The sequence below is a fragment of the Aphis gossypii genome, chromosome X (genome assembly GCF_020184175.1).
Source record: "Aphis gossypii isolate Hap1 chromosome X, ASM2018417v2, whole genome shotgun sequence".
In the NCBI taxonomy this organism is placed as follows: Eukaryota; Metazoa; Arthropoda; class Insecta; order Hemiptera; family Aphididae; genus Aphis; species Aphis gossypii.
The window spans coordinates 50,208,792-50,225,103 of record NC_065533.1 but is presented as its reverse complement, the minus strand read 5'-3'; the positions used below and the strand labels follow the sequence as shown (position 1 = coordinate 50,225,103).

The following is a 16,312-nucleotide window of genomic DNA, read 5'->3' as shown; positions in this document are numbered from 1 at the left end:
GTACCTATAAGTAGCTAAGAGTTGAAAATTTAACACTTGATTTTCCATAAGTTTGGCTTACAATAATTATAAAAGAACTTGAACATTGACCAATTAAAAAAATTGTATCCTTAGTTTAAATATTTACGAAATCCAAAATTAACACGTAAAATAACGATTTACTATTAAATATTTTTAGATTTTTGGTATAGTTAAAAATTATTAGTCGTAGAAACTTGAAACATACAACAGTTGTTTGAATTGTCATTTTTTGTAAATGATTTAAGTTTAGGGTATTCAGATCATTAAAACATAAGCCACTTTCTTCACTACCCAATTAAAAATGTAATACATTTAAACATTTTATATATAATAATATCCTAGGCTGCCAAATAATCTCAGTTCAGAATCGTTTTTCGTATTTCGGTATATAAATTATATAATGATACCTATCATTGGACTCCTATATTATCCACACGGTACCTACCTAATGTACAGCAGAGCGGTACCCGTCAGGGCCGGATTATGGTCATAATTTAAGGGGGGCTATTACTTTTATTGAGGCCTTTTCACCTAAAACAATTTATTAATTTGTAATAAATATAAATTAAAATAAGTATAGCATTGTTTATAAGTATAACATTTTATTCTTATATCATATTATACATTTTTCGGCATATACAATAAAAAAATATACACATATATTTTTAATATTATATAATATTATGTTTGAAAAACTTTTTCCTGGATTTTTCCTGGGCAAATTGTCTTATAATATTTTCAAATGAAATATTCATAGTCAATTCACACTCTATTGAAAGAATAGATAGAGATGTCAGTCTTGATTCACCCATCATACAACGATATTTATTTTTAATTATTGTTAGTGCAGAAAAAGATCGTTCACTTTCACAGTTAGTAACTGGTATACTTAAAAAAATTCGGAACGCTACATAAATATGTGGAAAAACGCCCGAGAGATTATCTTCAACAATCATTTGTAACATGTTAATTGGGTTTTTTATTAATTTATTATCTTCCTTGACTTTAACCATACCAATGAATTGTTTCAATTCGTCGTATAGACTTTCTTCTAAATCACGAGAGTAAACTTTGACTAAATTATTTACGGATTTTTTCAATAAATTATCATCAATCACGTCCAAGCGAGTCAAAAATCCAAAAAGGTTTGTTATATTGTCATAAGCTGAGCTACGTTTTTTTAATTCGGTTTGCAATTTATCTATGATAACAAAAAAAGTGTTGACTCTAAACGTATCTCTACCTTTTAAACTCTCATGACCTGTAGTACCATCCGAATATTTTTTAATAATTTTACGTTTGTTTTTTCCTCCATTAGACCATTCTTTATTAACTGAGATACTCAATATTTTTGCTTCATCTTCAATCGCGTCAAAATCATTTCTGAGTTCATCAACAAATGTTATCAACGATTGTAGCATACTATTACCAGTAACCATATCAATTTCAATTCTTTGTAAATAAACACTTGTAGCATTGAATCTGCCTAGAACACGTTTCCAAAAAATAGTCATAAAAGCTATTTCTAATTTTATTAACTTTTTCTTAATTGAATTGGCATCATGACGAGTGTCAGCATTTTCATTCATATCTTTAGAAATGTCAGATAACGTATTATATATCACATCATAATTACCAGCTAATGCTTCAATAGCATCATTACGACAAGACCACCGTGTACTGGAGAGACTTTTTAAAGTCTTACTACTTTTTTTACTGTTTCTTAATAATACATCCCATCTGTGCGTAGAGGCTGCAAAAAACGCATATAATTTTTGAAGAATTGAAAAAAAATTGATTGCTTCTAAACATTCTTTTGCACTGCAATCTCCAACTAAATTTAAAGAATGTGCGACACATGGGACATAAAATGCTAAATCATTTAGATCTTTAATTTGAGCCTGTAGTCCATGATATCTTCCAGACATGTTGGCAGCATTATCATACGTTTGCGCACGACAGTTGGCAATATCGATACCACTTCGTTTGAGAAATTCTAAGACAGTCGTAGCTAGAGCTTCGCCAGTATGGCTATGAAAAGAGACAAAGCCAAGAAATCTTTCATGTACCATACCATTCAAACAATAACGTATGATTATCGACAGCTGATCAATATGGGCAAGATCTGGAGTTGAATCAACGACAATACCAAAATACTTAGATTTAATAATTTCATCGACAATGTGATCAAACACTTTTAAAGACATGATACCAATAAGTTCCTCACAGATAGTTTTTGATATGTAAGACACACTGCCCCTGCCTTTGTTACCATAATTTTCTATGTGTGCTTTCAATACAGGATCAAATTTAGCAATCAACTCAAGTATTCCTAAATAATTACCATTATCCGTAACTCCAATCACTTCATGACTACCTCGAAATGCAAGACCTCGTGTCGAAAGAAAACGAATAGCTTCAACAACGCGTTTTAAAATATCGATCCAATAATTTTCTTCTACTTCTAATTGTTTCGTTAACTGTTTATTAATATTTGTTTTATTATTCAAACGATGAAGCCATTTCATCGTGCATACCTGGTGTACAGAACTGTTTTCATGACCACTAATTCTTTCATCGCCCTTCTTCCAATTTGAAAATCCATTTTTTACAAAAGGATTCATTGAACTATTACTATTGAATAACATACAGACAAAACAAAATACGTTCCCTGTTGATTCAGAGTACATCAACCATAATCGTTCGTGTTTCTCTCCATTCACCAAAGTTCGTATAAAAAAATTACAGGAAAAATACCTTTTTTGGTTTTTATAATCTCGTAAGGAAGCTGAAAATCCGTTGTTTTTATTTTGGAAAAATGCCGGTCCTAATTGTATACATTTTTCTCGGACGGTTTCACTCATTGACGGCCACAATGCAGGATCATTATTTATTTCCAACTCCGTCAATATTTTCTATTTATATGATATAAAATAGTATTAACTATTAATACTTAAAATAAATATTTTAATTTAATTATGTTAAATTTACTTTATCAGTGTTTATATCAATTTCGCCGACGGTTTCATCCATTTCTGGCTCCAAAGAAGCATCATTATTTTTTTCCAACTCTATCAATATTTTCTATTTATATGATATTAAATAGTATTAATATTTAAAATAAATATTTTAATTTAATTATGTTAAATTTACTTTATCAGTGTTTATATCAATTTCGCCGACGGTTTCATTCATTTCTGGCTCCAAAGAAGCATCTTTATTTATTTCCAACTCCGTCAATATGTTCTATTTACAAGATATTAAATAGTATTAATATTTAAAATAAATATTTTAATTTAATTATGTTAAATTTACTTTATCAGTGTTTGTATCAATTTCGCTGACGGTGTTTTTCATTTTTTGCTCAAATGCAGGATTTTCAATTGGTCGAAAGAAATTTGACAATTTAGGAATTTTGGCTTCGTACTCATTTCTAATTTTCAGGGCTCTTCGTTTTGAAGCACCAGATTCATGTTTTCGGAAAGACATGATTATTAAATCACACTTGATAGATAAATTCAATAATTTTATAACGTTTTAAAAGGGGCTTTAAATATTATATGATAATAAAGTAATAACAATCGGAAATCTCAAGCTAGCGTCTGCGGTCTAAGCTAACATAATCAGTACTGCACCTACGGGCTGCAAAAGTACGTGTTTGTCGTTCATCGAACGTGTAATGTACTAGGTTTTTAAAATAAATTTAACTGATTATATTTATCGCGTTGACGGATCGGCCGGAATCACGTTCGATAACGACGATAACGAGTTACAATAAGAAGCGACGACCATTATACCTACAATAAAATTGGGTCTTGTGTGTCGGTAATGAAGTATCCAAGTCCATAGTCCATTTTCATATGACATAAATTAAAAATTAAGTTATAATAATATTTTGAAAAAAAAAATGAGTTGACACACTGTGGCCCCTTTAAACTTGCGGCCCGGGGCTATAGCCCCCCCTAGCCCCCCCCTTGATCCAGCCCTGGTACCCGTACCCACTTGACTATACTTTTGTTTGTTGAGCTGCTCATTAACAATACTTCATATTTGCAATTAAGTCTAAAATAATTTATGATATAAAATTAATAGTATATGTTTTGTATATTATTCAATTGGTTTTTTTTTTATTATTTGTATGAAACAAAAATACAAGGCTTAAATAATGTATATAATAATACAGAAATAATGTCTTATTATTATTTCCTTTGAAAGTTAAGCAAATTGTACTTTTACTAATTGATTTTCAGTATGAAATAAATTTTTTATAGACTTCTGTAGAACCTGGAGATATTGATTTTGAGGTAATGTTCAGTGTTCAATGTTCATATTAATTTATTATATAATATCAATTATATATGATTAATATTATGTATTTTATTATACAATATAAATCAATGATAATATTGAACTTGAAAAACAAATCTATAAATTATTTTAATGTATTTTATGAGTTGTAGTTAGTGTCGGATCTTGGACATTTGATGTCCAGGGCTAATGAAAATGTAGAGCCCTTACACAATAATAGTATGCAGGTTAGGTTAACCTAAGATAGAGTGACCATACGTCCTGTTTTAAACAGGATTGTCCCGTTTTTTGTAGTATTTATAATACATATAGTATATAAATATTGTATATTATTTCATGTTTTGACAATCAATACACCTATATTTTACTCATTGAAAAAAAGTGTCCCGTTTTTTTTTTTGGAAACATGGTCATTGGTCACCCTAACCTAAGAGCACCATAATATCAACAGCACCCTAATCTTGGGCAAGGATAACCTAACCTTGCCCCCCCCCCCTAGATCCGGCATTGGTTATAGTACATAATATGTATGCTATTTAAATAAAATGATATAGTACAAATTATGTTTATTGACAAAATTTTTATGTAATAAAAATGTTTTGTTTTTATTATTAATTAATAATTATGAAATTGAGACACCATAGATTACTTATACCTTCTATATACAATTGTATTATGTTTGTATACATTATGTACCTCCATAATATTATAGGTATTAGTATGAATGTGTTATGTTATTATACTATGCTGTGTAGCAGGGGTGGCCAACAGATCGATCGTGACTTTCTTAAAGTTTTTTCAGAAAACAAATAAAATGTTTATTTGTTTTTTGTAAATTTGTAAATCTTTGTATGTCCCACTGATATAGAAATTAGATTTCAAAAAAGTCAATAAATAATTCTGAAAAATGAGTTTATACACTGATATTGAGTAGCTATGGTGTAAAATTAAACGTGTTAATAATACTTAATACCTACGCATACATGTAATATTTTTTTTAATAGTATCCTTTTTTTTTTTTTTTTACACAACCTAGAAAATCTCAGAGGCCAATCACAAGTTTTTGAAAGTTGGGCACCCCTACTGTAGTGTCAATACTCATCACTTCGCCAAACACAAATAAACAAATAAACATGTATAAAATTTAAAATATAAGTATTTTATTAAATCGTGGTTTATAGTTCTATACACAGCAACCTCATAGAGGGGTCACCGCTGATACGCTGAAGAACTCTTATTTTTTACACACCTTTACTTACTTAACCCACTTTTCTTAGTATAATTGTATAAAAAAAATAATTTTTGAAAAGCTTTTCCATATGCAACCAATAAAAGATACGCAAACTATTTAGGTAACTGGTAATAAATGATTTGTACCTAACTTTTTACCATATTAATTTTATAAAAACTTTTATAGTGATAATATTTTATTCATAATACTATAATAGTATTCATAATTTGTCAAGTTACCTAACCTATAGCTGATATTCATTACATAATTAGGTAATCAATTATCACATCTTACAACTGAAATTATTTGAAATATATACATGATATATTATGTAATAATTACTCATAGTATACAAAATGATATTTTTTTATCAAATAAAAATATAAAATAGTTGGTTGGTAGTGGTGATAAATTTATTTGAACATTTTATTAATATTAAGCTTTACATAACTGTACTATCTTAATTAAAATATTACTATATATTATGTATACATAGGAATCACAATAATGAATTAATATTTAAGTATATTGTAAAAAAGCTATGATATTTTATATTCAAATCACATAAGAGAATGAAAAATACATGGAAATAATCAGGAAAAAGGTAGAATAATGCACACCTTAGGTATTAATATTTATCAAATTAAAAATAATATTACAAAGAAAAATAGTTATAAAAAAGTATACATAAAGTTATTGCCAAATTATTATTGATACATATAATCAACCTTAACAATAAATTAGCAACAAAGGCTTAACTAAAATTATTATACACTATTAAATAACAATTTTATGTTCCATAAAAAATAATATATCTAGAATAATGATTTTTGATATTTTAATGATAATATTATTATTGTTATTTATTAATTATAAAATAATTAATACTTATAATTGTTTTGCATTTATTATGTACCATTAAACTATATTTTTAAATGTTAATTTTTCAACCCTAAATGAATGTAACAATTTTGAAGCAAATATATAATAATATATTTATATATTACTTTAAAAATATAAATTGGGAAGTAAAGAACATTTATTGCTAAACATTTTTTATGTTTGAAACCTGTTTAAATTAGTTTATTTTTTATGAAAATGTAAAAATAATGGATGTTTATCATATTAATAGTCTATAAATATTATTTTTCTTATAAAAAAAATGAGTAACAGGAAAACATATCCTTTTTAAAATTAATAATCCTACTTGAGTTTATATTTATAAATAAAAATAGTTTGTATTAAAACATATGAACTATTTATATTATTATTGTATATATATACATATATATATATATATCAAATAAATATTTGACTGGATGGTAAATTTATTTAAGGAGAAAAAAATCCCCTTAAGAGGGAGTTTGAAATTATCGCGGTTTAAGATTTATTTTGTAAATACAAATAAATCATAATGTAATAAGTTTAACGATATGAAATATTTAAAACACCAGTACTGGGCGCAACATAGTCTCCAATCATTAAACTGTTGTTAACTGGATAATTTCCCATAGCAGTGGTTGAACCTCCTGCAGCAGCTGTTGCTGCTCCTAACAAAAGTTGTTGATTTTGGTTCTAAAAAATTGATGGTTAATTAAAAAAATTATAAATAAAAAACGAAATTACTAAAATATTGAAAACATTTTTAAATGGGGTTTGATTTAATAATTCTACGTTCATATTTTAAAACCAACAATTAATACTTAATATTACATTTGGAACATTTGCTTTACAACAATAAATCTACTTAATATCTACCTGGTTAGAAGTAAATAAGGTTGGAGATATTCCACCACCAATGAGTTGTGCTCCTGCTGTAGAAGTAGCTGTGCTAACACGTTGTCGTCCAGTACTACTTATAGACCCTGGATGAATATTTGGTTGAGGTACGGTAACTATTTTATAAAATAAATGTTTTAGATATAAAACTTAGTTATTTATTTATTTTTTTTATGTTGAGAGAAATTTTAGCTGGATACTATTTATCTTATCGATGAAGTTAGGTAGGACATGGTGTGTATGCTGCTAAAATTCTCAAGTGGTCACTCATTTTGGGACTAACAACAGAATAGCTTTAACATCAGTGCTGTTGGGCAACTGGTGTGTCCACTGTGCCACTCCATGCCCCAAAAAGTTATTGTTTATATAATATAATTGTTTGATTACCTACCTAAATTTATAAGATTTGCATTGTTGGCTACAGCAGTTGGAGATGTTTGCATATCCATGGAAATTTCTGTAGCATAACCGTTTAATGGAATGCCATTAACCATGTTTAAAGCTATTTAAATTAAGTTTCACCGTTGTTAGTAAGATTATGATACTCAATACTATTATAAAAAATACCAGAAGTAGTACTTTGAAGATCCAAGTTTGCCCAATAACTTTCACTGGGCGATATAGTATTGACTCCAGGAGGAGGCTGTGGTGGTTGACCAGTATATCGAAAGTATGGATTTTTAAGATCCAAATTGTTGGAAGAACTTGTGTGTGGAAGTCCGTCAATCATTAAGTTTATAAAAACATCATAACTTTGTCTAAAAATAAATTCATCATAATTTTTAAAAACACAGTAATAAAAAATATAAATAAATTGATTACTGAATGTTTACAATTTCAATATACTAACCTAACATTAGCTTGAAGTGATACACTACCAGTTAAAATTTGACCAACTTTAACAAGAATTGGTTTTTCTAGAAGGCACCTGACTTGATACCAATGAGTTAAAGATTCAGTAGGTGAAGTAGAAAGCCACAGAGTTTGACTGCTACCTTGAAATGCAACATCAAACCAAAAAGCTAATCCATGAATTGTTCCAGATTCAAGTATATAATACTCTAATGGGATGTCAATCTTGTGTAATTGTTGTTCAGTAGCTGTGAGAAAATCCAAGCTATGTTTGACAGACTTTGCAAGGCATATACGGATATCAAATGTATCAACTATTGGCTGTCGGAAATATTCCCGCATAGCCATATCTCTTAATGAACTCAAGTCAACTCCATGAAAACAGGACTGAACCCTTCAAGTTTGAAATATAAATTAAATAATATTAAAAACATCAGACTTTAAAAGAAATAAGGTTGTGTAAGGTTATTAATAATCAAATTCATATACTTAAATTTATATTTTTTACTGATAAAATTATACTAAAATAAGATAATATTGAGTTATAATTAAAATTTGAATGGTAATAATCAATATACTTAACAAATCGTCGATAATTTAAAAATATAAATTCAAAGATATTTTGATTCATTCAAATTATTTATGTTATCAGATCTGTTTCGATCAATTAGATACTTAACAAAATATTTTACATACCAAAAGCTGGCTTTATTTGTTTGCTCCATGAATAAGGCATCATCAGTGAATGGAGCTATATGCAAATCCCCTTTACTAGGATACATTTTCCCTAAAAATTATAATTAATTATTTACAAAACTACAATAATTAATACATTATCAACTCTCTCTCTCTATATATATATTTTTTTTTGTCTAAAACTTAATTTACCTCCTGGTTTTAACCACTTTTTAGCATGTAAATAGGTTTCAAGCATACGCTCATTATAGAGCATATATCCCATTGGTTCTGATATAATAACATCTACTTTTTCAGGTAAATCAATTTCTTCAATTTTACCAGCAACAATAAAAATTTTGTCTCCTAAATTATTAGAATCTACCAAAGTCTTTAAATATACAAAAAAGCAAAACAAAACATAATTAATAATTACATTTATTTATTTATTTTAATTTTTAATTTTAATATTTTATACCTGAGCATGTTGTGCCATTGAACTTGCTTCAACAGCATACACTTTTTTAGCACCAGCTTGAACAGAAAAAAATGATAATATCCCCGATCCAGCGCCTACATCTAGTACAACTTTGTCTTGAAAGTCTATGGTATTAATAAGTACTGCTTTTTGATAGGTACTTGTACGTATATAGTCTTGTAACATGTTTTGTTGTTGAGAAAGATAGCCATAAAACTAAACAAAAATTAATATATTCAATATAGAAAATTAATATTTTTAAATAATATGTTACTTGAAAATATTGTGCCGCTGACGCTTCATCAGTTCGATTTGAAAAAACTGAGAGTTCATTCCCTTTTTTAGCACGAGCCAACAATACAGTGAATTCATACAAATCTAATTTTAAAATACTTATGTAAGTAACTATTTAACTTCATAAAATTTCTTTTTATATTAATAAAATCATTTTTAAATACTTTACCTATATGTGTTTTAAACTTTAACATATATGAATGATTATTCAACTGTATGGCATATGTATCTTTGGAAACTTTACAATAGTCCACTGAATAACTGGGAGTAAATTCTACAATATTCTCATTGTTACCATCTAGAAAAAATGAAATTACAATTTTAAAAATATTCAATCATAAAGGAATTTTTTAAATATTATTTAAGCCAGTTTAATTTAATATGCGGTGCTTACAAACTATTTTTTGGTTTAATGAAAATATTAATTAATAATTTAAACAAGTCTTTAAATATTTTTTTTTATAATTTTATTATTTAGAACAAAGTTTTTCAACCTGGGGGTCACAATCATCTTAACTAGGGGTTACGTAGGTCAAATTAATAAAATGCTAAAATAGGTAAATAATGAACAATTTTATTTAAAATTGTTTATTGAATAAAAAAATACTTATAAAAATAAGTATAGAAGTATATTATATTATATATCTGTAACAAGTTTAAATTAGGTATTAAACATGGTATTTATAAATTGATAATCAAAATGGTATATTTTGTTTGATTAATTGGTTAATGATATAATATTTTTACTGTTAAAATTTGTACTTAATATAAATAGGAGGGTCACAAAGAGAGTGACCATATTTTATACATATTTTGAGCCTTTGAGGGTTGCGACACTAAAAAGGTTGAGAAACCCTGGAATACTGGAATAACTAATTGTTTATTAAAATTAAATGTATTTATTTAATATAATATAATATTTGTGTAACATAAAAAATGATTTTTTAATACATTAAACGCCTAAACAGCATCTAACTTCTGTGAAATGTAAAATTTATAATAATTATTATGATAGTTTATGGTAAGTTTTTAATGCAATAATTTTACTGTGAATTTTTTAATGTAATGCCAATAAAATAAGTACCATATTATTCTTTTATATGACCCAACTGAAATTTAGGTATGATAATATGGTTTTAAATTCAATTTAATGTTATTATTATTGAATCATATTAAAAATATTAATAAAATTGCATATAAAATAATCAAGCGCAAAAATTAATTTCATAAGATTGCATTAATTGTTACAAAAAAAAAAAAAAAACATAAAATCAAAATCATTTCAATAAAATGGATTGATTATTTAAATTATTTAATGTATTCACATACTTTAATAGTTTAATCAATAATATGATATGGTATATTAGTAGTAAGTTACTTATCAATTATTATTAATAAGTAGCAGCATAAAAGATAACTATATGGAGTGGGCACAATGCACACATACAACACACTATAGCATGTCAAATGTCTAATTACACTTTTTTTATTGTTAGAATAGCTGTAAATTTAATTCGGTAAATAAATAGTAGTTAAAAATTAAATAACCATTAACAATATAATTAGAAGCCACGTTTGTGGAAATTTAATATATATTCTAATTTAAATTAATATTATAATATGCTATGTAAGCTCAACTTTTGTTTCAAATTGTAGGTGTTTTTTTTTTTTAATGTTTAATGAACTTCAAAAATAATACTTTGAATGATATTGAAATAAATTAATATTTTATAGGTATAGGTAGCTTGGATATGACCTGCAGTATATCTTTAATGGTATTATCTATTGTACATATTAATATATTGAATCAGAAATTAGATGATTATAAAGAAATAAATGTTTTATCTTAGATCATTTTTGAGTACCTAACATATTATATATATATATAGTATGTACATATTCTTATTAATTTTTTTTAATGGATACAAATCCACACATTCTACAAGTTATAATACTTATAATATAGTTTACTAAAAGTAATTAACTATTTTATTAAATAATGCAAACATTTGGTCAATTTTATTAATAAGTGATGTTTGTTAAAATTGGTCATTATTGTAAAATTAGTGGATTATTTTAACTCAATAAACTAACATTCAACTAATAAGTAGGGAATGGATGTTGTTGCATTTACAACTTTTTTTTCTAATTTTTCAGTTTATAGCTAAGTAAGTTTTAAATATGTTCCATGAAAGTACAAATTTTAATCTAAAAATTTTAAGCATAATTAATTGCAATTTTGTTGAATTTACTCATTTATCAAACTATTTTAGCTATAATTTGAAACTTGTATGAATAGGATTATATTTTTGCCAAACATAATTTTAAAATTAAAAAAATAAGTAGTTTCGATAGTTGAAGTCATTACAATAATTAGAAATTTTCAAAATAAATTAGATAATGTATTTTGAGAAATTGGAAGACTTGACAGTTAGCGGGTTAGCTCATTTTAAGTACGCTCTACTAACAACAACATAGTTTTTCAATGTATAAGAACTTATTAGCTCTAAATCAAAGAGCGTTTAAATTTAAAAACATAAAACAAACATTAATAGTGTCATTATGCAATGATATTTAGTTTATGCTGAGATTGTAATTAATTATTACAAAATGTAATATAGGTATATTTATATATATTTATAGAATTTAAATATTATAACAGTAAAAGTAGAACATTTATGTAATCAATTTTACTAGTTTTATACTACTATAACATTAATGCACAACTAATAAGTAATATTATATTTATAACTATATAAGTAGTATATACATTTTTTATTTAATTTATTAAATATTTTATATATTTTACAATTGATGGTGACCAATCTATATAAACAATTAATATAGAAATAATTATTGTTCTCTAAAGGCTCTTAGTCTATTTAAATTAACCACAATAAACTTGGTTAGTTCACACTTTATCTGAACCCAATTTTTTCACCTTTTCACCCCATATACAATTATTTAAACCTAGTTGCGGACCTAGTTGCTATGCATTATTGTAAAATTTGCAATCACAAAGATGATTGATAATAGTTCATACCTGTTTGAAATTATTATATTATATTTTATTGAAAAAATTACAACTATGAAACAATATACATGATAGTATAATATAATTCCTACACAGATTTTTTTTTTTAAATATTTTACCATTTTACCAATTAAATGAAATCAAATAATATACTTGTTACTTAGATGCCCTGTAGAAACATGTTATTTATGTTTATATGTTTAATTATGAAATATATTCTAACAAAATTTGTTGAAACAACTGATTCAGAAAATGCAGCATACTCTATACAATAATTTGGAGTCAACTACCCGTTATAACAAATTAAGTAAATTAGATATAGTTTTGAACAAAAATTTAAATTATAATTAATTTTTATTAGATAATATATTTAAGTAATCTAGGTTAAAGTATTCAGTAATTTAAATTTAAATAATATTAGTTGTTAATCAGGTAATAAAAATAATAATTATTCCTAAACCTAAAAATAGCAGTAATTTTTAACACTAGTTATTAAACACTCTTAAGTTAAAAACTAATGAAAGACTTATACCAATAAGTATAAATGGATACCTAACTATTAACTAAAAGAAAAAAGTAAAAAGTTCACAAATTACTCCAGATTACTACTGTAGTTTGTATTTACATACAATGTGTAATTGACTTGTACTACATATTACCCTAATTGTTAAAAACTTTCTATTTTCAAGAGCTTAGTTATGAATCATCAAAGATTTAGAAAAAATTTTAAAATAAATTTACTAAATATACAAAAAAAAAATAGGTACCTAGATAGGCTAGATTATTTTATATTTTGGATTTTTAATGTTTTTTAAATTTAAAAAAGATAAACTCTATATACCTATGAAGATTATAGCATATTAATTATGAAAGGTTAAGAATTGTACAGATATAAATATAGATTGGTAGGTAATAGACATTTTATAATATCAATGAAAATATAAATTAAATATTTTCATAATCTCCTACAGTAAAAAAAAAAAATAATAATTAACTTACCCAATAATTGAAATTGTATCCCCTGTGATGCTGTTCCACTATTTACGACACAAGTATTAGTAGTGGAAATGTAAGCGGGCGAGTATACAACACCATCATCGTCGGTTTCAGAGTTGTTTCCAGTATTCAGATCAATTTTTACAATTTGTATCAATGCCAAGCGTTTGTTATTAATTTTGCCAGTGTTGTTGGTCTGCAGTACGTTTACAGCCATTTTTCAAAATAGGGGAAATACCTACTAGAGATGAAGATCAAAAATGAGCGACCAACAGCCAAAGGACCTTCGTCGAAGGCTAACCTGCAACAGAACGAAACAAAAGGTGAATGGGTTAATAACAAACATAAATGTTGTGGTATTTCGGTGAAAATCAAGGGCGATTACAATGGCCGAGGACGATCATATTATTATACCGAATTTCGAAACGTCGACGCCGACCAAAAACGGTAAGCGATCGCCGCCGTTCGGCACCGTCGCGGGGATCGGTCGGAGGCCCGTCGACAAACGCTCGAGGAAACAAAAACAAAAAAAAAAAAAATGCTTACTCGGTGGTACAGTTGCTCGATCGATGTTCAGCGGAACGCCGGGCGGCGTACGGTAACGGACAGAGCTGATCACGTTTTGTACGAAAACGGAATAATCGCGTTCGTGTTTCGCGTGGTGTACGCTGTCCGACCTCGTCGGGGATCGGTGGTCAACGAGATAAATCCCGAACGGCAATAATAATAATAATAATATTATTAATTATTATTATTACTGCGGCTTGAGCGTTCGGACTCGTGCGAGTGTGTTTGTAATTTGTGTGAGTGTATGCGTCAGTGTGTGCGTACACCGTGCGCACGGTGTGTGTGTGTGCGTGTGTGCGCGTGTGTGAAGCAGAGGTGGTTTTGTGGATCGGGATAGAGTGCGTGTGCGCGCACGAATATTGTTATGGCGTTCGTACAACTGTTCGTCGACTGATAATAAAAAGAAAAACAACCGTCCGTGCAGGTTAAATCGATGGAGGGATCACGAGCCGCACAAAATATGTGCGAACATGTGTACTAGGAATAATTATTTATACCGACTAAATTGTACGACTTACTACGGGCAGAGCCCATAAACACGTGCTCGTATCTCGATAAATGGCCATTATTTTTTAGTCATTAACGTAGTGATTATTAACGTTGTTTCGATTAGCGACCAGAGAGAGAGAGAGAGAGAGAGAGAGAGAAAAGATAAGACAGACCGACGATGAAGACGATGATGATGATGATGATCAGACGCACGCGCCAGCTGCCCTGTGCGCGCGGTTTTCGTGGAGGTTGAAAATTGCCGGAAGCGCCCGCCGTCCCGGAACACGGGGCGACGAATGGTTAGAAAAAATTCCGATGCAATAAAATATTCTGCAGTAGAATACCCTGTGAACAAAACATTCGAACTGATTTCAAGTTTGACCCTGTGGTGCGTGATATATTGTTATTTGGCATTACACGGACCAAACATACGTATCATTATATTATAAAGACGTCAGTAGGTAAAATTTTGGACTGTGTCTCTGGTCTCAAAATATAGTCTCACAAGGGCACGAGAATATGACGTGGTGTATGATATAATATCACGATGAGTGATGACTATGACGATGGTTGTATGGCGTATACTCGTAATATCGTGGACGTTTATAATTTCTTTTGTTAAGTGTTTTATATTATAAAACGCATTTTTTCGATTAGTTTGACAATGGTTTAGCCGGTTTATTGTTTAGGCAATAAACGAATAGTTGCGAGGATATATTACTTAAACACTTTTATCTTTTTTTTTTGCTTATTGTCGGTTTATTCAATATGTAACATTAGATTCATATTACATTTGATTTGTACATAGTATAGTATAGTATATTACTATATACATAAGTATAATAATATCGTGTATTACTACATTTAGTGTATGGCCGTGTTATGGGCTTGACGGGGTTTTTATTTGTTCACTATAATAATTGCAATTTATAATTTAAAATTTGTTTCTCTCAACTTCGATTGACTTACAACTGGGACAAAATGAACGATTGTATGACAAATCCTAAAACTTAAGGCAAACATAATACAGGTATAGTTAAATACCGCAAATAGTGTGCACTGTACAGCAGAGACGTAGCCAGGATTTTTTTATGGGGAGGGCTACTTTTAATTTGAGTTATTGAAAATCAAAAACAACAAAAAAATTAATTAAACACTTTTAATAATACTTTTTTTACTAAAATATTCTATTATAAAACTAATAACAAGAAATATATTAGTCAAATTTGTAAGACAATTTCCATATTTAAATTTAAATATTTCAAAACAATAAAAAAAATACAGCCAATGGTGGAGGCTATAGCCCCCTTAAGCCCCCCTTTGGATACGCCACTGCTGTGCAGTACCTTACTCTTTATGCTTATACTAATACACTAAGTAATTTTCCTTTGTGGAGATTCTTGGACTCATATTTTGAATATATTTTTTTATTTTAAGCAGTTGTTTTGTAATTTTTTTATATATACATATACATACCTCTATAGGTATATATATCGATGTATCGTATGGTGTGTTAATATATTCTGTTAGAAAAAAATATTGTATACAATTTTATACACTTATATTTTTTAATATAGAGTTTATAATA

The 16,312-nt window shown here is 27.6% G+C and overlaps 2 protein-coding genes across 3 annotated transcripts; both read right to left on the bottom strand.

Annotated features, from left to right (window-relative positions):
- Positions 1–692: 692 nt before the first annotated feature.
- Positions 693–3,054, bottom strand: LOC126552517 (zinc finger MYM-type protein 1-like). The gene is made up of 3 exons (XM_050207230.1): positions 3,013–3,054; positions 2,779–2,936; positions 693–2,655 (listed from the first exon to the last, which is right to left on the bottom strand). The coding sequence occupies exons 1-3, from the start codon at positions 3,052–3,054 to the stop codon at positions 693–695; spliced, it is 2,163 nt and encodes a 720-aa protein (XP_050063187.1).
- Positions 3,055–5,951: 2,897 nt separating this feature from the next.
- Positions 5,952–14,747, bottom strand: LOC114128939 (histone-arginine methyltransferase CARMER). 2 transcript variants are annotated; one of them, XM_050206299.1, is made up of 12 exons: positions 14,215–14,747; positions 13,672–13,969; positions 9,808–9,936; positions 9,619–9,722; positions 9,345–9,560; positions 9,080–9,257; positions 8,888–8,978; positions 8,190–8,585; positions 7,919–8,097; positions 7,731–7,841; positions 7,319–7,455; positions 5,952–7,135 (listed from the first exon to the last, which is right to left on the bottom strand). In XM_050206299.1, exons 2-12 carry the CDS (start codon positions 13,883–13,885, stop codon positions 6,986–6,988), a joined length of 1,905 nt encoding a protein of 634 aa, XP_050062256.1. In that variant the 5' UTR covers positions 13,886–13,969; positions 14,215–14,747; the 3' UTR covers positions 5,952–6,985. The 2 variants fall into 2 exon arrangements, with proteins under 2 accessions (XP_050062256.1, XP_050062255.1); XM_050206298.1 differs by having other exon boundaries at positions 7,907–8,097; positions 14,215–14,746.
- Positions 14,748–16,312: the final 1,565 nt, after the last annotated feature.